This window comes from Protomyctophum bolini, assembly GCF_963924005.1.
Source record: "Protomyctophum bolini genome assembly, chromosome: 9".
NCBI classification, from domain to species: Eukaryota; Metazoa; Chordata; class Actinopteri; order Myctophiformes; family Myctophidae; genus Protomyctophum; species Protomyctophum bolini.
In genome coordinates, this window is record NC_137870.1 from 34,662,050 (window position 1) to 34,683,643 (window position 21,594).

At 46.9% G+C, this 21,594-nt stretch overlaps 1 protein-coding gene across 1 annotated transcript in view; it reads left to right on the forward strand.

The window, feature by feature from the left end:
- rsrc1 (arginine/serine-rich coiled-coil 1) overlaps positions 1 to 21,594 on the forward strand; it is a 185,360-nt gene that overhangs the window by 48,553 nt on the left and 115,213 nt on the right. The window contains exon 5 of the mRNA XM_080772203.1: positions 18,721 to 18,760. Coding sequence (XP_080628329.1) covers positions 18,721 to 18,760 — 40 coding nt within the window. The remainder of the gene's footprint in view (positions 1 to 18,720; positions 18,761 to 21,594) is intronic.

A 21,594-nucleotide genomic window follows, 5' to 3' on the forward strand; every position in this document is an offset into this window, starting at 1 on the left:
AGAGCATGGGGATGCACAAGGGAGGATAAAATAGGAGTGATCCCCGCCTGCAGTAGGGCCACAGTTTACACACACACACACACACACACACACACACACACAATTGCGCGTACAGGTGCACACACACACACACACACACACGTGTACCGATGAGTGCAGCATGTGTTTTTTGTTCTTCTCTGCCCCGTGGCTGTGTGGAGTAATTTAGCTGCGTTTTTATTTACCTTCGATAATGAGCAGAGACGATGTTTGCCTACACAAACTCAAAACCCCCTGAAGATGCACGCACGCACACACTCTCTCTCTCTCACTCACACACACACACACACACACACTCGCGGCCAGATTCAGCAATGGGGCCGTACTGTTTTTGAGAAGGTGGACTGTTCTCTACTAATTACGAGACGTATTTGTAAGACAATGCATTGTTTTGTGTTAGGTGGAGACTCAGTAGTCAAAGCCTCCCTAAAAGCAGCTTCACATTGAACTTTATTCTCACATCACACACGTTTACAAGATGCAAACGCGTGGGTGATGTTCTCCCACATACCAGCCTCCCATCGTTTTACCACTTCCAATAAGAGGGTAAAGACTAGAGAACGCCATGGAAAGCAAAGTCGGATATATCAAGACGGCACAATGTCAAATATCAGTAATATCGCACGAGCGATGTCAAACACACGACTGTACAGTACAGTACACGAGGTGCACGGTTAAACAGTCTTGTAACATGAGGCAGACGTGAGGCTTCCATGCACGCACACAGAGAAACATCTGCGGCAAGATAAAAATAGCAGCAGATATAAAGTTGTTGAATTGAATCACAGTCCCTTGTGCGTGCTTAGAGCTGCAATAAAATGAGGCAAAAACACTTCTAGTGCAAGTAGAGCGAGTAATGCATTTGCAGGCACTGTAAGGGCAAGTGGAATGCTAGGGGCGTGTGCTGAATGCTAGGGGAGTGTGCTGAATGCTAGGGGAGTGTGCTGAATGCTAGGGGAGTGTGCTGAATGCTAGGGGAGTGTGCTGAATGCTAGGGGAGTGTGCTGAATGCTAGGGGAGTGTGCTGAATGCTAGGGGAGTGTGCTGAATGCTAGGGGAGTGTGCTGAATGCTAGGGGAGTGTGCTGAATGCTAGGGGAGTGTGCTGAATGCTAGGGGAGTGTGCTGAATGCTAGGGGAGTGTGCTGAATGCTAGGGGAGTGTGCTGAATGCTAGGGGAGTGTGCTGGGTGGTGGAACCACTTAACGCTCACACAGACTGGGAGCTTGTCGTGAGCTTGTAGATCTGATCCCATTTTTTGGGGGGGACAAATTCCCTCCCTCTGCTCTAAGTAGTAGTATTATCCACTTAAGTAAAAATATGGAGATAAAAGGTTTCTGCCCGACAGCAACGATATCTTCCCGACCGTCCCTACTAGACACAGGGGGACTCGGACCTTCTGAACCATCCTGAAAAGTTTCAAGATCGAGTTAATTCCCCCGACTGCACACACACACACAAGGTTACCTCTGTGTCCATTTCATTTAGGTTTAGGTTTTGGTCGATGTGTCGCATGGAACTTTCTCCAGACATCAACAGCTAATGATGAGAGACAACATCCACCGAAAAGACAGGAAAATACACCTCCTTTGTTAGGGTGAGAGTTTACTAAAAAAAATCCTGTTAATGCCTGAGGGTATAACCTCACTCGCTGTGTGTGTGTGTGTGTGTGTGTGTGTGTGTGTGTGTGTGTGTGTGTGTGTGTGTGTGTGTGTGTGTGTGTGTGTGTGTGTGTGTGTGTGTGTGTGTGTGTGTGTGTGTGTGTGTGTGTGTGTGTGTGTGTGTGTGTGTGTGTGTGTGTGTGTGTGTGTGTGTGTGTGTGTGTGTGTGTGTGTGCACATGGAGAGAGAGGTCTGGCCATCCGTAATCACTGGAGAGACACCCTGAGTGAGCGATAGAGAGCTGTGACAATCCACTTAGCGTGCTCTGTAATCTGTTTAGCCATTTAGTGAGTAGTTAAACGAGGACCCAAACGTGCACAAGCAAGCAGACACACACACACACACACACACACACAGCCCGCACACTTGCTTTAGGGGTACACACAGGACAGTGCACACAGAGCTGTAACAGTTTTCAATCTGTGTGTGCGTGTTAACTTGGGTGCGTGTGTGTGTGTGTGTGCGCGTGTTAACTTGGGTGTGTGTGTGTGTGTGGCTGCCGTAGGCATTGAGGGTAGCCAGCCCTGGAGCGTGATGACAGAGACCAGACCCGCCAAATAGAATATCCCCCAATCCAATTACCCTGCCCCTCTGTTTCATTCCCTCTATCCCTCCGTTTGTCCATCCCTCTGCTTTTCACCATCTTCAATCCTCTCCTCTCCTCTCCTCTCCTCTCCTCTCCTCTCCTCTCCTCTCCTCTCCTCTCCTCTCCTCTCCTCTCCTCTCCTCTCCTCTCCTCTCCTCTCCTCTCCTCTATGCCAGTCAGCGTTGGCAGTCCAGGGCTGCTGTTAAAAATGGCTGGCTCCCATCTTCCCCCCCTTCCCCCCCCCTCCCTCCTTCTTTATGGATCAGAAGGGGATGCAGGCAGGATTATGAGCAGCAGCAGCAGGTTATGAACAGCAAACATGACAGGCCAGCTCCCATTTAGGAGGGTTATGTAAATTCACTTGTCGACAAAATCTATTTCTCTGCTCTGAGTATTTGCTGCCTCTCTTTCTCTCTCTCTCTCTCTCTCTCTCGTTCTCTCAGTGGAAAAGGCCGTTGTAGAGTTTGGTTTGGGCGGAAGCGAGTGTGTGTGTGTGTGTGGTTATGGAGAACGATGTGTAAAAGTAAAAGAGACATGTCGTTGATGTTTAATTTTCTCCAGACTCCAGCACTTATTCATTTGCACCGGTGGCTAGGGAAGCTGTTGACTTAAGTCTTCATTAGAGTGAGAGAGAGAGAGAGAGAGAGATAGAGAAGATATGTTTTGGATTGAGACTCGAGAGAGGCCCTTTTTTTTTACAGATAAATAAAAGTGAAGTACAGATCAAATAAAAAAGTGGCACGGCAGAAGAGATATGAGAGAATGTGTGAACGGTGGAATAGACTAGATAAAACGTCATGAAAGCACGAAGGAGACAAGATGAGAAAAGAGCTTCTCAGATTCAAGGTTCAGGAGTCTATCTCGTTACATCGTATTATACAAGTGTGCGGGAGTACGGTTCTTGGGCTCTTTGGCTCCTCAACATCGCCACGATGAGAGGAATAAAACAGCTAAAAAAATATACCTCACGATAACAATAGAAATAGCAGTAACACATAGTACAAAATATATAATACAAGAACAGCTGCGCATTGTAAGTTGGCTTTGTTAGGTGCTGTGTGTGTGTGTGTGTGTGTGTGTGTGTGTGTGTGTGTGTGTGTGTGTGTGTGTGTGTGTGTGTGTGTGTGCGCGTGCGTGCGTGCGCGTCTGACAGGCTGTGTCTATTGTTCATAACAAGCCTGGTTGCTTGGTCTAAAAAGCAGTCCCAGAGCTGCATGGTCTGTGGGCCTTGAGGCTATACAGTGCCGATCATAGCAAGTGAAAAGGTCCATGGTTTGGGTGGCTAGGGTCTTATCCTAGCCACCCACAGGCCGTCCGATATATAGAGGAAGCTCTGGGCGCTCCATATAGTCCATAGCACTCTGTGCAGTCCAGTGCAGTTCCCATGCCAGGCGGTGGTTCATTTTGGTGGGTGGTGGAGCAGTGGTTGCAGAACTGCTCGTTCCCAATGCTGGACACTGTCCGCCATCGTCCCTGATGCCCTGTTTGTGTAGGGATGCACCATTCATCGGAATAAGCCGTATCGGAATGATCTCAGATTCTTTAATCTTCTATATTTAATTTGTGTACTCATCTCATTCAGTAGTCATTCAGTTGTGAAAACAGATACTTGGAAAAGTATCTATATACTTATATATGCTTTTTATTGACTGATTGAATACTTTTCTCTGGCCGCTATTTTAAGCTTTGGCCCCCAATAGAGGGTATGCATGCTTAAAGTTAACGGCACATCGAGTGGCAAAGCAACATGCAAAGTGAGTTTAACATTGTTTAACGTTGTTTAATGCAATCAGACATTTGTTTGGATATACAGTATGGCCTATCAAGACCATAAAGTAGTTTTTTGCCACTCTGTAGGCATTCCTGCATAACTTCTGATTGATGATGTCACGCGCATACTCTCTATACACCCTAGGCTTGTCTTCATTGTGGTCCTGTATAATATTGGAATTGGTCAGACTCGGTATCGGGGCAGATATGACCCTGCAAATAATCAGAGATGGGATATCGGTCATAATTTCATAACGTGCACCCCTACTGTTGTGTGAACGCGGACGAACGTGAAGCTGCCGACTGTTTCTATAGACGCGGTCCAGCCCTCATCTCCTCCTGTAGTCCACCATCATCAGCTCCTTGGTCATGCAATTGACCTCTGACCCCCTCCCTCTCTCCCGCCCCCACGCTGGGCAGAAATACAGCTCTGTGTAGCTCTCTGCTAATGGCATTGATCAGTATAGCAGCATTCTGTTCTCTCAGACTGGGCACGCACACACACACACACACACACGCACACACACACACACACACACACACACACATGTAGTCACACACGCACACACATGTAGTCACACACGCACATGGGCTGGCTTCATCAGTCGCCCAGCGTGCGACGGCGGGACACACGAAATCCTATTTCTGTGATAAAAAGCCGCTCTAATGCACACACAGAGTCATGGCTGACAGAGTGTGTACTATCTGCTCCCGCATCAGAGCAGTTTGTGTGTGTTTACCAAGCTGTGTGTGTGTGTGTGTGTGTGTGTGTGGGGGGGGGGGCTATGGATTGATTCTGTGGTCATTAAAATTAAAGAGATTGAGACGCGATCAAGCCACATCAGCCAACCCGGGGGAGAAACGGATAAGAGGAAGGGAAGGGAAAAAAAAAGGCACGTTTAAAACATCAACATCTCTCTGAAACGGTCTCCTCTCTCTGCTTACTTCAGGCTTCTTGATTTAGCATTTTAAATGCAAACATTTCTCAGATGCCCTCTCTCTCTCTCTCTCTCTCTGTCCCTCTCTCTCTCTCTGCCTCTCTCTGTCTTGTTCTACACCTTTTATAGCTTTTGGATACATTCTCCTCTGTCTTACTTTCTTTTATGTTTCTCTGTTGTTTCCTTTTCTCGCTCTTTTTATTTTACCCTTGCTCTGCCTCTCTTTCTCTCTCTCTCTCTGTCTCTCTCTCTCTGTCTCTCTCTCTGTCTCTGTCTCTCTCTGTCTGTCTCTCTCTCTCTCTCTCTCTCTCTCTGTCTCTGTCTCTCTCTCTGACTGTATTCCTACATAGCGTGACATGTGACTGCATGGAAAGTGTATATATACAGTAGTGTATAAATATCTCAGGCATGCCGCTTTTAATCAGCACAGTGAAATAATGTACTTTACTTTACTTATGTATATATGCCCTCACCCTTATAGACATCTGTCACTGCCCAGAACACTCTCTCACACACACACACACACACACACACACACACACACACACACACACACAAGCTAAACAGTGCAGTGAATCAAGCCCCGGGTTTAATTTTGGGACACGAATGAATCAAAATGAATTACGTTCCACTGCCTGGTGTTATGGCGTTCTTGCATGGACACATTATTTATTTTTGCAGGTATAGCTTACATACTGTGTGTGTGTGTGTGTGTGTGTGTGTGTGTGTGTGTGTGTATACCGTACGCATGCGCCTGTAGTTTTTTGCTGTGCACACAGGCGTTCAAAGCACTTCCACCCTCCCCCCCCCCCCCCCCCCCTCTGCAGTCAGTCAGTCACCTACTGCCGTCCGCGGTGATTAGCACAGCGTGCATGAATCCAATTAGTGTTGATCTCGGCGGCAGAGCGGAATTATTATCACCGCTGTCTGCTTGATGTCAACACACATGAGCCACGGCGGCCTCACTTAGCCCCCTCCCCCCTCCCCTCTAAACGCTAGCCTCCTTTCCGTCTGTGCCCTGTAACTTACACGCCTGTTAACCACTTTGACCCGTGCATGTCGTTATAGGTGAAAAGTGTACAACACACCCCCTCCCCGCCGCCTGAAAATAGCAATCTACAAGCTCTCACAAAGCTTGTAGATCATGCTATATATTTTTTGGCTGTGCAACACCATGGTGAGCTATAAGATTGGGGTTTAAGTGGTTAATGCTTTTTACAACATTTAGTGTGTGTGTGTGTGTGTGTGTGTGTGTGTGTGTGTGTGTGTGTGTGTGTGTGTGTGTGTGTGTGTGTGTGTGTGTGTGTGTGTGTGTGTGTGTGTGTGTGTGTGTGTGTGTGTGTGTGTGTGTGTGTGTGTGTGTGTGTGTGTGTGTGTGTGTGTGTTGAGCAGCACAGAGCTTTGAGGTACTCAGTTTTTTTTTACTTTATACACACACACAGACAGACACACACACACACACGTTGCTTTGTCTTTCTGACGGACAGACTGACAGACGCAGAGCGACAGACGGAGAGAGAAACGGTGAGACTCTCCCTGCCCGGCAGCGAACACACCGCTCCGACGCCACAGCAGACGCTTTTCTAAAAACAAAACGTAAGCGAGGAGGAGGAGGAGGAGGTGGAGGAGGGGGAAGGGGGGGAGCTGTGTATGTAGATGATATGAATAACAATGTGGCTGTGATAACCTGCAGACCACAGCCCTGCACCCCGTGACAGGCCGGCCCTTTGTGGACACTTTATCCCTGCCTGTACACTTGTAAGGCAGAGCCCGGATAATCGCACCTAATCTAATTATGGCTAAAGAGGGCCATGACTGGAGCTGGCCAGCGGCAGCAGCCACTGCTGTGTGGCACACACACACACACACACACACACACACACACACACCGCAGTCGCACACACACACACGCACACACACACACACCTCTGCCCCAAATCCTGTTTGCATCAGAAAAATAAGGTTGTCATATTGATTATGCAGATGAGTGGCTAACGGGGGCTAACTGCCAGTCGGACAGGCTGGCCACAGCTGACACAGCCAGGAGGGAGATGGAGGGAGGGAGGGAGGGAGGGAGGGAAGGATGGATGGATGGATGGGTGGATGGGTGGATGGATGGAGGGAGGGAGGGAGTTATGGAGGGAGGGAGGGGAGAGATTACGGAGGGAAGAGAGGAGCCCTGAGGATTAAGCCCCGGTTTCTACTTGGTTGCATGACTGTTTCGCACGCCGAGAACATTGCCGAGCTTGCCGGTCGGCGGCTATATTGTTAGCCACACTAAACAGTTTTACCACTTAACTATTATAACCTATTAAAACCGGGACAGCGTCTTCGTAGTTTTCTTTTTTTAGCGTTGTTTCTTTAAACGGACCTATACCACCTCACAGCACACAAGTCACTTTGCTTGTGCAACATTTGAGCGTGTTTGAAATATTTCAAATTATTTTTAACACGCAGCGTCTCTTCTGGGGGTCCCTGGCACAAAACATTTTCAGATCGGGGGGGTGGGGGGTCCTCAGCCAAGAATATATCAATTTGTGTTTATCAAATACCGATTTAGAATGCATTTTGTAGAATCGGCCTCAGTCCTTGATGGGACAATTTAACCATTAAATTATGCTTGTTCCTCGCCACATTTAGTTTACATCGTTTTTAGATTCAGATGTTTCTCTTTGCATCGCTGTACCCGTCGGGGGTGAGGCGAAGCTGACCCCGGCAGGGTGTGCGTGTGCGTGCTTGCGTTCGTGCGTGTGTGTGTGTGGCTCGCGGGGCTTTCAGAGACGTTTTCTACTTCTTTAATGAGTTTTAGGAGCTGCGACGGAACAGACAGACAGATGGAAGGAGGGAGGGAGAGAAGGAGACGAGGAAGCTACATTGATGGATCAACATTTTTCATTACTCGTTAAGTCTGCCAGGTATGCCTCAGTGTGGGCATAACGTAGTGTTGTTAGCGTTATGTTAATAGACGTGTGTGCGTGTGTGTGTCGCGCACACACACGCACACGCTTGTCTGCGCCCACATTGCCAAAGTGTATGTACTGACTTCAGGTGTGCGTGTGTGCGCGCGCACACCGCACCACAACGCAGTCAGCTGGCAGCCAGATTGCTATTTCCCCTCCTGCCCCTATAGAAAGGCCTGCCTATTCTCCGGATGAGGGTGTGATGTACAATTGAAGGGCAGGATTGAAACTGATTACCTTGTTAACTCCTGGCACTCACTGGCAGCTTGAAATAGACCTGAACGCCATGCAGGGCCTGATTTGCAAATGAATTACCTCTTTGCCCACAGCCCTCCTCCTCCTCCTCCTCCCCTCCCATTCCCCTGTCTTCCTCCCTCTCTCTCTCTCTCTCTCATTCTCCTCCTCCCTCTACCGCCCTTTCTTTTCTCCATTCGGTGCCAAGATCATCTTTTCATATTGTGCCATGACAGATGCTGTGCCGGGGCCGCCATTGTTCCGCGTCAGTTTCCTTTTTTTTTCCTGGGGGCTGCAGAGGGACGGGGCCAAAAAGATTTCCACATGTGATTTTAACACACAGAGCACAGCCATACAGAGGGCCCCGGCCGGCGCTGTATTCTTTGTGTACAAGTGCTGCAATCTGAGCGAGTGTTTTTGAGGGAGTATGCCTGGGTGGGAGTGGGAGGGTTTGGGCTGCTGGGGTCATTGTCTCCACCTCAATAACAGAGAGGTATTCCTCTGATGAGGACAGGTTCTAATTGGGAGGCATGAAAAGGACTGCCGGCTATTCAGCGAGCCGCCGGGAAATTGATTGCTCACTCTGTCTCTCTCTCTCTCTCTCTCTCTCTCTCAGGGTCCTTCTCACCCCCACCTCCCTATGTTGTATTCATTCTTTAAAAACTTGGCCCCAGGATTAGATTCCCCACTCGGTGCTGAGTATGTGTATAGGCTGTGAGACAGGGGAGGCCCCAGAGGTGAGGGAGGTGTACACACACACACACACACACACACACACACACACACACACACACACGTCCATGTAGGGAGGATGCACTTGCTTTTGCAATGTTTGTTAGTCCACGGTTCAAGGTTGTACTTTAAGAGGTGGTCCTAATGAAGTAACCTGGAAATGAACAGGTCCCTCTAATAACTACTGCTATCTTACACAAGAACAGAGTGCTCTCCTCTCCTCTCCTCTCCTCTCCTCTCCTCTCCTCTCCTCTCCTCTCCTCTCCTCTCGTCTCCTCTATGAACTATTAACATGTCTTGATATCCTCATCACCTTAGTAGATTTCACAAGGTCATCACATACTACTTTGCCCTGACCCATGAGTGTTGTTCAAGTGTGTGTGTGTGTATGTACCAGATTTGGAGCTGTGAGTGTGTGTGTGTGTGTGTGTGTGTGAGAGAGTGAGCGAGCGAGCGAGCGAGGCCGATTATAAGAGTAGCCCAAATGTTAAATCATCCCGTTCCCTTTCTTATAACGCCTGTTTGGGTCCTTTTTATTGAGTGCAAGTATAACGCTCCCTGGGAGGAACATAAAGTGCTGAATGGGTTCGCTCCACATTTAATGGACTCCTTTTTCTCCGCCATTGTGGGATTATGCTAAAGTACAGAGCCACCTCCAGCGGGACAAGGGCAGCTCGTATACCTGTGTGTGCATGCATGCATGTGCACGTGTGTGTGTGTGCGTGCACATTCACAGCCATATAAAAAGAACACTAGCTTATGTCTGTGCTTTATTCCCTCAGCTGAGTTCTTCTAGGGGAGTGACAAGCCCTGACTTACCCCCTGCATTATCCCTTCTAGACTCTGTGTGTGTGTGTGTGTGTGTGTGTGTGTGTGTGTGTGTGTGTGTGTCAGCTCTTAGCCCGTGTATCAAATCCTGAGAGTCTAGCTCTGATAGTACACACAAGAATACAATTTCAATTTCAATTGGCAGGCCTGTTAAAAAAGGAGCTATGGAGATGGCAATCAGGCCTGGAGGGAAAGCTGAGCCTGGCCGCTTTGTGTGTGTGTGTGTGTGTGTGTGTGTGTGTGTGTGTGTGTGCACGCCTGTCTATTTTCTGACTGGTTCATATGAGGCTTTTACCTTCTATTAGTCAAACAGGCAGATGTCACTGATCTGGACTGTGTGTGTGTGCGTGCGTGTGCGTGCGTGCGCAGTGTTCTCGTCACATGGAGTCTTTAATAAATATGTCTGCCAGTCTATGGGGAGGCTAACGCTGTATGAATGCTCTGTGACACAGTTGAGTTGACATGATGTGTCGCGACTACGGCTGAATAGTACCACGTGTATTTGTATCCTTGTGGGGACCAGTAAAAGATAACACGAGTCAAAACCATCTTATCGGGACATTTTATGTTCAGCAAAACCGGTTTTTGAACCCCCAAAACCATGTGACCAGCCTCGACACTTTTTTCTGTTAGAATGTTTTTGTCAAGCCAAAGAGTTGTAATTTGTAGTTTAGTATGGCGGCAATAATAGAACACAGATTCTTAACCACTTATGGTGTGTGAAAGTTGTCGATACATTCATTACATTGTGAGTTGTAGATTGGATATCTTTCTAATGTTTGGATGCCCAATATATGCACATCGGGTTGAAAAGTGCTCAAACCCTCTGGATTTTTCAGTTCTTAAACACTTTACTAACATTGTTGCAGGGTGAGCTAGGTGGGGTTAACTACACCTGCACCTCGTTAGGTCGTTAGCACTGTTTAACTGGACCAATGAATATTTAGATAGCTAAAGGTGTTCACTGCAGAGAGAGACATGTAGGGCTATACACTCACCTGTAGAGCACTATCACACAGGTCGCCATGTAGCCAGGAGATTGTAATGCCTCACACAGCTGGAATCAACCTCCTAATTCAAGGGATAGTTCACCCCCAAAAATCTTATTTTCTATCAATCGCATTCCCTAATAATTTGATGACTGGCAGAGTCAGTGACTACTGGTCATCACATTACTGCCTTATAGGAATGCGACCAAACATCTCCATTAATTCAAGGCTCCATGTGGGGCAAAAAAAAATGCAATCTTAGATTTCCTGCACGTTGTGAGCTTGTTGATCTGCAATTATTTTGGGGGGGGGGGGGCTAATGTTCCCCCGCAGCATAATAGGCGTCCTGATGGGGTTGAAGTGGTTAAAGACTCTAGTCAGTGGGTTAGCCGCTGGACAATGAAGGGGTTAAACGTTTCCCCCACACCAGGACAGCAGGCCAGAGAGCCAATGCATGGCTGATGAGTGCTGGGCTAATGGACGGCTCTGTTCAAATGACTGCCTCTGCATTTTAAGTCCCTCTGTCGCCTCCGTTGACTGACTAAAGATATTCATCTCCACCGCGTGTCAAGGAGGGGGAATACGAGCATAGAGAAAGAGAAGGGAAAGAATAGAGAAACGCATTGCACGAGAAAGAGAGAGAGGGAGGAGGCGAGGCGAGGGACGCTTTAGAAAAACCCCGAAGAACCTAATGCAATTATTAGAAACTTGACCACAAATGACAACTCATCTGGTGCCGGGCCTGTAATTAATTGTCTGCTAGCAGGAGCAGGGGGAGAGGGGGAGAGAGAGAGAGAGAGAGAGGAGAGAGAGAGAGAGAGGGAGGGAGAGAAACGAGGAGGAGAGAGGCGAACGTACAAGGTGAATGGGAGATGGTAAATGATGGCCGAGGAGAGACACGGGAATAGGAAAGGTGATGATGTGAGATGAAGGAGTTTTAAGAGCATTGTTATTTTTGGCACGGTGGGACAATGACACCATGTCTTAATAATGAGACGGAGAGATGAGATGCGTGGCTGAGTGGAGAGAGAGAGAGAGAGAGACAACGGAAAGGAACAACAGAAAGATAGAGAGAGTGAAACGGTGCAGAGGGAAGTGCCCAGTGATTCTCAAACCTTTTCCTGTCCACCAGGACCCCCAAAGGGACATGCGGACCCCCGTCTGAAAAGGTTCTGTGCCGGGAAGGAACCCACAAAGCTCCCCCCAGACCCCCGCTCTGAGAAGCACTGCCGTATATATATATATACATACTGTATAGCGTAGCGTGACAGATCCTGCACAGCCATCGTTTCAGTTGTTTTATTGACCTCTGGCTCAGACTCCGTTTAACACTCACACTTGTTTGCCCACTTTAACTTGATTAACAACAGATAACTAATGAGCATTTACTGGAACCACAACCCCCCCCCCCACACACACACACACACACACCCCACCCCTCTCTCATCCCCCCCCCTTCCTTTCCATCGCATCCACCTTGGCTCCGTGTTGCTCTCATGGCTCTGTGTGTGTATGCATGGCTCTCTGTGTGTATGCATGGCTCGGGGGGTAATTTGTGTGTTTTTTTTGGCGCTTGCGGGACGAGCTCCCCTTCTCCGACACCTAAAAAACGTCCCTTTGTTGTGTTTTCGCAAAACAAAAAAAAAAAACAAGCTAATGGCGCTCCCGTGCTCATTTGGGGGAAGCTGAACCCTGAATTTAATGACCCGTATAAGGTTTTAGATTGGTGGTGTTGTTTACACGGGGCTGAGGAGGAGGAACATGACAGGGCTCAGCCCCCCCCCCCCGGTGCTCGTTGGGAACAATGTCTTCCTGTCTCGTTAACCTTCCTCCTCCGCGGGGGTCTTCAACAGGGGCTCCGGGACTCCTAGGGGGTCCTCGGAGGTACTGCAGGGGGGACCACCAAATCCTTTTTTGTGATAGGAAAGTAATTTTTTTTTTACATTTACCACTTAACCCTATAGCATTCCTATTCTGTGGGGAACATTGGAGATAGCATAGCAGATCCACAAGCAGCGTGAAGGGCCGCGATATAACGCCCCTACCCCTATAGTTCATTTTCAACTATGAGACCTGCCTTTTTTTGCACGGGGCCCTGGGGGAGAAGTCGCTGTGCAACAACACAAGCGTATTTACGTGAGCCCGGTCCCGTGAATTTGTCGCGCGCGTGCTCGTTACGTGCACACGCCCACGACTCACCAGACCTGGATTATTTTACGCTTGCGTTGTTGCGCCGCTCCTGAGCAGACCTGGAGGAGACCTGTGGTTGATCCAGGCAACGTTTCAAAAAGCCCTTGAGGCATTGTGAGCTTGTAGATCAGGTGTGCCCAGAAGGTACAGTAGATGGTGATCTACCAGTAGGTGTGCAGGTAAACATATAAAATAAAAAAATATATATTATATGCCGCTTGAATTAAGGTGACTTGATTGATTGACATCAGCTCGAACCCACAATGCAATACTTTGTTTTCAAAAGTGTTGCACACAAACATCATTAGCATTACAAAGTTATAATTTATCTGAAAATACTATACCAATTCCGCCCCCCCCACCCCCACCTCTATTTCCTATTCCAATTTCCAATGTTGTAGATTGTGTATTTCCGGCTGAGAGGTTTGGTGTAGAGTGGGGAAAAGAGCAGACCAAGTACAGAGTCAAAGGTCACGTTTTCTAATTATTGACGAGCTAAGTGGTTAAATGTCTGACAATGCACATTAACATGATTCCAACGCAACGCAACACAGTGACGCTGCTGTAACAAGCCTGTGAAGTCAATGCAAAGGTTTACTCTGCGACACAAAATGTAGTGGGGTACCCTCACTACCCTGTCATACCCTACATCTCTCTCTCTCTCTCAGACGTGCCCTTGAGGACAGTGCTTTGTACTGGCCCGTCTTGTCTGTGTGTTTCTATGTGCAGTGTGTTGACAACTTGTCCTCATACTATACCCTGGGCAAATAAAAAAAAACAGACAAATAAATCAAAGTCAAAATATCAACGCGATATCTAGTCTCATCACAATATCGATATATCTATTATCCATATATTTCCCCCCCCACATACACACACACACACACACACACACACACACACACACACACACACACACACACACACTCACAATCACACTCACACTCACACTCACACTCACACTCACACTCACACACACTGCACTGTGCTCCTATATGGTTGTTGTAGCGGAGGAGAGGAGGCCCCCGGTGTCTCCTCTGTGTGTTCTATGGTTGTTGTAGTGGAGGAGAGGAGGCCCCCGGTGTCTCCTCTGTGTGTTCTATGGTTGTTGTAGTGGAGGAGAGGAGGCCCCCGGTGTCTCCTCTGTGTGTTATATGGTTGTTGTAGTGGAGGAGAGGAGGCCCCCGGTGTCTCCTCTGTGTGTTATATGGTTGTTGTAGTGGAGGAGAGGAGGCCCCCCCTGTGTCTCCTCCCAGGCAGTGTGTTCTATGGTTGTTGTAGGAGAGGAGGCCCCCGGTGTCTCCTCTGTGTGTTCTATGGTTGTTGTAGCGGAGGAGAGGAGGCCCCCGGTGTCTCCTCCCAGGCTGTGTGTTCTATGGTTGTTGTGGCAGAGGGGAGGAGGCCCCCGGTGTCTCCTCCCAGGCACTGTGTTCTACAGCAGCCATTACAGATCTGCTCCTGCCTCCGCTACAAATTGGATGAACAGGCCCTGACACATTTTCAATATTATTACATTAAACCAAGTGGATTTTGATTGATAACCTAATATTGGCCTAATGCAAAACATCAATCATGGCAAGTATATTAATTATTTAATATCGCCAGGCCTAATTCAGAAATCAATGCCACTAGCTGCCTGCCTGTGTGTGTGTGTGTGTGTGTGTGTGTGTGTGTGTGGAGGGCAGGGCGGGGCGGGGGGGGAGATAACGAGAGAAGGAAAGGCTGTGTCCCTAAAGACCTCGAGAGATTATATGATGTTTTGAAAAGAGATGAGGATGTAAAATTGTGTGTGTGTGTGTGTGTGTGTGTGTGTGTGTGTGTGTGTGTGTGTGTGTGTGTGTGTGTGTGTGTGTGTGTGTGTGTGTGTGTGTGTGTGTGTGTGTGTGTGTGTGTGTGTGTGTGTGTGTGTGTGTGTGTGTGTGTGTGTGTGTGTGTGTGTGTGTGTGTGTGTGTGTGTGTGTGTGTGTGTGTGTGTGTGTGTGTGTGTGTGTGTGTGTGTGTGTGTGTGTGTGTGTGTGTGTGTGTGTGTGTGTGTGTGTGTGTGTGTGTGTGTGTGTGTGTGTGTGTGTGTGTGTGTGTGTGTGTGTGTGTGTGTGTGTGTGTGTGTGTGTGTGTGTGTGTGTGTGTGTGTGTGTGTGTGTGTGTGTGTGTGTGTGTGTGTGTGTGTGTGTGTGTGTGTGTGTGTGTGTGCGTGCGTGCGTGTGCGTGCTTGTCAGCTCTCCAGTGTCTTAATGGATGGAGCCGTCCCTTCGGCCCCTGAGTGGACAACACTGGACAGGAGGCTATTGATGAAGTCATATCAGCATCACGAAATGAGAGAAGGAGAGAGAGAGACAGAGAGAGACAGGGAGAGAGAGAGAGATATTAAATGCACACAAAGAGGTTGACAAAGGTTGAGTCAGAGACGAGACGGAAGCGATGGAAACGGGTAGAATGAGAGGAGAGAAGCTGAGGGGGGAGTTACGAAAGCTGTGTGTGTGGGGGGGGGGGGGGGATAGCAGCCTAGCAGGAAGGGAGACGGAGCACAACCCAGCCCCCCCCCGTCTCTCCCATGTTAGATTGTTTCTGGCTAATTGCGCTTCATTAGTGGATTACACACACTGTCACCACGGTAACAAATGTGCTGCTGTCTGGTTGCCGGGCGGACCGTCATGTATAATGAATGCGTCGGGGTGTTTGTCAGAATGTAATGTAATTACGGCTAGATGAAGTTTGCCTTAAGTGGTTCACTCGTTCTCGCATGCGGCGGCCTTGACTGAGTGCGCAATAAACAACATGACGATGCGCGCGCGGCGGGTATATACCGCGTTCTCTTCTCTCTGCCCTCTTCCTTGGCTATATTCTTTCACCTTTGCGTCCATCCTGGTTTGTTATGTCCCTCGAGTTGCACCCCTGACTGTTGTGAGAGGGGTGCAACCGTTTTGTGCCAAGGACCCCTGGCTTGATGTATATTTGGCGGCGCGGACCCTCATCTGAAAAAAAGATTGATGTAAAAAAAAAAGGCACTGAATTAACTATGAAACTGATGATACTGTTTAATCACTGCGCAAAAAGCATGGAATACGGATGTGTATATTACAGGAAACTCCCGTTAAACTTTCCAACAAACTTCGGTAAACTCCTGAATTGTACCATCACACCTGTATACCGTATATATTAACTGTATATGATACATATGTAGATCAAATACAGGGAAATACAGGGCCCATAATTGCCTGTTGACTCCTCTTTTCACACAGTGTATGTTGTTGTGAAGTGCTTCTTCAACGGAAGTCAAATTAAAATCTAACATTTTCAAATAGTTTCAAGAATTTTCTAATTGTTCAAAATCAGACCAGCCACCAGCCATAAAAAAAACGCCATAAAAGAGCACTGTTGTTCTGTAAATCAACTTGTAACTGCTCTAGTGTCGATGATTTCTGGTATAGTATTGAATGTCTGTGTCTTGATGAATTGAATTCACAGGACCACAATGGAACAGGCCCTCACATCTTTTTGTGTTATGCTTGTTTTATCATTATTGTATAACCGTACCGCTGTACTTTTTGCAAAGTCTTAATAAAGTAATCAATTAATCAATCAATCAATCAATATAATTACTGTAGAATGCAGCAAGGGATGGGTGGATGGTCTGCATCATGGGCCATAGGTGGGTTGGTGGCTTAGAGTATATATATTATGAATAGAGAAACCCTGAGGCCAAATGGACATAGTGGCTGAATTTGGTATCACAGCGCTGGCCCAAACACATGAACGCGCTGGTCCGTTGACTATCATTGCACACGTTCATGATTACACGTGAACGCTGAACACGTGCAATGATAGTCAACGGCCAGCGCATTCATGTGTTCCTCTGTTCCTACCCGGAAGGAGGAGTGAAATCGCCTCATGCGCTTTTGAGCAACTTAATGCAAGTGGATGGGAGGAGAAATCCGGTGCTGTCTCTATTCATATATATTCTAAGGTTGGTGGATGGATGGATGGATGCATTGATAGATGGATGGATGGATAATGAGTGGATGGATGGATGGATAATGAGTGGATGGATGGATGGATGGATGGATTAGGTAGTGTGTAATTTTAGCATTGGTGTAGATTTACACTGATGATGCTGCCGGCTGCATTAGCAACTGAAGTCTGTCGATATGTCGTCCTCTCTCTCTGTCACACACACACACACACACACACACACACACACACACACACACACACACACACACACACACACACACAGAATAGGGTGGAGTTGTCAGTAATGGGGTCCAGCATGGTGGGTGGGTGGTTGGAAGGGGGTGCAGAAATGGGTCTGTTTGTATTCACTTGATCTTTTTTATTTCGTCTGCTGCAATTTTGCAATGTGCCAAAATTGCATCTATTATTTACTGCCAATTTGTTCTTTTTAAAACCCTCCCCCCCCCCCCCCCCCCCCCTCCCCCTTCCTATCTCCATTCAACGGCTGCTTCCCCGATAATCACACACACATTTATTTTATTAATTCACAGATAATAAGCTCCTAGGTTTCTCTCTGTAGTGGTGGAATTATTATTATTATCATTATTACAGCCAGCAGTGTGGCCTCAATATGAATTAATCTCCATCTGTTATGGATGGACATGGACACACACGCAGTCACGCACGCTCAGTCATGCAGTGTGGACGTTTAACAATTAGTATTATTTGCCGTCGTCCGAGTTATTTTGTTTTTATTATCCGTTTCCCCGCCAAAAAATGTAGCCTGCGTTATTTATCGGGAAGCGACGCCGCCAAAATATGTACAGTAGGCTACGTTTATTCAGTTGTATAAACGTGTTTGATTCGAACCAGTGGAAAAGCTACTCACATTTCACTATCTGTTGTTAGCTTAGACACTGGACTGCGCAATCTTGATTGTGCACGCACGCTTTCAGTCGCTTTAGACTCCAAATCCCAGGCGGCATTTCTGGTCAAAACAATTCTTATTGCACGGAGCCTAGCGGTCGCAGTGATGGCGCCGGCCTGTACTTCTCCTAACAATAACAATCGATCCGACAGCACACACGCCATTAACCGTTTCCCCAAACACGTCCTAGGGAACCCAATCGTCGCGTTCATAGGACGTGTGTAGTGTGTACATGTCCTAGCGCATCCTCAGTGATTGCAATTAACCACTTAACAACCCCTGCTCCTGACCATCTGAGCAGCCATACGCTGGGTGCAGCTCAAACTGAATATAGGTCGACCAGTGTGTTTGTATGTTGAACCACTTTCATACTGGACTCCTTGTTTTGGGCATTAAACACTTTTTGTCGAAAATCTTTAAAAAAGAAACATTACAAATTAGCCTATAGCCGATTAGGCTATTTTTGCTACATGAATCCGCCCTATGGTGAAGTATAAACTCAAGTAAGCAAGTCTTGCAGAGCCATGAGGCCAGGAGCCTATCTCCTGTTTCTGTAGCGTGACACAGCTTCATGTACAAGTACACCCCCTGAACATGATGTACAGGTACACCAGTTGGACATGATACAATTACACCCCTTGGACTAATAGTATGCCGAGTGACAAACATGCAGGGAGGCAAAGATTCTTTGGTATGGAAGCTATACCTGTCTAACTAACCACGAGGCCACTGAGCTGGTAAACTCAGGCTTATATGGTTAAACATATTGTTTATAATGAAGTGAACTATAAACTCCGGCTTAAGTGGCTTATAATGCTCTTATTGTGAAGTGGTTCAGAATGCTCTTATTATGAAGTGACATTTAGTGTTTGAGTGCTTTATTTACAACCAGGGAAATGTGTTGTTGTGTTGCAGGAACGCCGTGAACATCAAAGCCCTGGGATTAGAACATCTGGTGAGTCACACACGCACGAACGCACGCACCCCTCTGTATTCACAGCGTCTTTGATATCTGCATTCCAAATGAAAGCTACAGGATGGAGATACCTGCAGCGGACGACCAGAGAGAGAGAGAGAGACAGACAGACAGACAGACAGACAGACAGACAGCATTATTGTTCCCTTTGGGTACCATTTAATTTACTGTATGTACACACAAACACACAGAAAATCTGATTTAGATTATGTTTTAGAAAAACAGGAAGTTTTCTAACTTTGTGACACACCGACAGAGATCTCTCTGTCTGTCTCATGGGGTTTCCTTTCATCCCCACCTCTATCAATCCATCTGTCTCTCTCTCTCTCTCTCTCTCTCTCTCTCTCTCTCTCTCTCTCTCTCTCTCTCTCTATCTCTCTCTCTCTCTCTCTCTCTCTCTCTCTCTCTCTCTGGAGAGCTTCTCCTGTGGGACGAATCCTTAAAAGTTTAATGTCCAACATTTCCCGGGGTTTCTCCTGCTCCTCTCATACTTTAATACGGGGTCAGAGGGACAGAGAGGGTTTTGGGTGGCTATAGGACGGAACCAGGTTCCCACCCGCCCCGCCCCGTATTCCAGGGGATGAATTATAGAGAGGGGTCAGCGAGGGTCCCGGCTCTCTCTGGATGTCACATTCCCCCTCCTCTCCCTCCCACCCCCCCTCTCTCCCTCGCCCCCCTCCCTGCATACTAACGGCGTTCCCTGCTCCCATCAGCGCCCGCCGCCGATGACCCCCGCACGCCAACGCAGCGTGACCCTGCATATGCCACGCAAATGACTGACCCCGAGATATAGAAAAAGGAAATATTCAACTCCCAGCTATAGGGCTGTGTTCAGGATCATGAAAGTTTTAGTTGACCATTAATTTGTCATACGAATAATTGTGGTTAACGTTTTAATTTCGTGGCATTAGCCAAAGGAGTTTTGGACATGAGGTTGCCCGCCCGACAGAGACGATATTCGAACGGATTCTTTAAACAGATTTTAGAAACGTGCATCTCAACCTAAACAGTTCTGGTGCTTAGTGTTTGATGCTGCCAGGAACTATTGAGAAACTCTGATGACTGTAAAGAAAATGAAATCACACCCATGTGAAGTGAGGGGCGCTCTTCTTATAATCATACGTCATTATACATCATCTCATTCCGGCCAATCACAATTTGCGTCCTCACTTTTGTCTTTAATGTTTGTGTTTACACAAAGTTTTGTTACACAAACACTCAAAGCTGGCCATTCATTGTCAATGGCATTCAATGTTGGGACAATGTTTGTGCTTACATTTATATAGACATAGGACATAGAAGGGGCTAGCGCCCCTCAAAAATATATAATTATCACACTCGTGTGAAGTAAGGGGCGCCCACTGTATTTATATCGGCCACATGACGTCTTACGTCATCATTTAGTGCCCTAAACACTAGTGCCCTAAACACTAGTGCCCTAAACACTGGAGGGGATGCAGTAGGGAGGGGTGGGTGTGATTGATGTTGTACTCTATATGGAAGCTAGTGTGAATTATTCAAGGGCAGATTACACTCATAAACAGCATTAATCAATTATATATATGTATTGGCATCTTGCAGGAGGCGGCCTGCTGTGTGTACTGTTAAAAAGATGAGATGCAAAAGGAGGGAGATATTGAAGTGATTTACATAAGAGAGGGGTGACGCCAGGTTAACACACATCTTAAAGACAGGGGCAACAGATCATTTGAAATGTTGGAAATGTAACTGATGGGGAAATAAATAATACCTATTTCATAATTTGGCATTCTCATAAACAAATAAAATCACACCCATGTGATGTGAGGGGCGCTCTTCTCATTGTACATCATGACGGAAAACAAAATATTTTGATGTACAGATTTGTATTGCTGTATCGCCACTTTTAATTAATCACCAACAAAACTTAGAGGTGTAGTATATTTACAAGATATCAATGTTTGATTGTGTTTGGGGGGCAACACAGTTAAGTTTATCGAGCGCACGCACAAAGATTTATGTATAATACATTTGTCCATAGTAATGTGCAGGATATTGGCCCCCATTGAGAACCACGAGGGCACCAGGAAATAATTCCCTATTCATTTTCCCATAGACGTTTCAAAAAGTATTAATTTATCCCATTCAGGCCTGACAGTTTATAAAATGTCTTCTAACAGTTTTCTGTCAGGATTTGCGCCACATTTTCACGATTTTTCAAAAATAGCAAATCTACAAGCCGAGTTGACAAAGGATATTTTATGTATAGACATTGTCGCGATACTGGATTTTCAACTTCTATACGATATTTGGAAAAGTATTGATATTTCGATACCATTTTCGATACCATGCAACAGCGATTTCTCTGAGGGTTTAACATTAAGTAAAACAAGTACAAATAAAAGCTGTGCAGTCTTTCATAGTATTTTTTGGCATTTTATTTGCATTTTCATAGTAACATATTATTGTGTCTTGCAAACGATCTCTGTGTGGATCTCTCTGATATTGCAACGTTGGCTAGCTTTCTAGCCTAGCTTTGTCTTGTTGATGGCTGTGTTGTGTAGCTTTAGCTAAGCCTATCGCTAACAGGATGACAAACTTTGGCTCTCCGTGTTCATCGGATTCTTTATCTTACATAAAGAAATACGAGCGACCAGCGACGTTAAAGAAAATAAGTTAAGAACACAGCGGGAGCGCATTGGAGAAAAATACACCAGAGTGACAGTGTACTGTGAGCGACGCGCTGCGCGCTGACTGAGAGTGGAGGACTCAAGCAGCCCCTCCCCTCCCTCAGTACTCAGGAGGGAGGGGGCTGTGTGCGCTGGGCAGGAGCA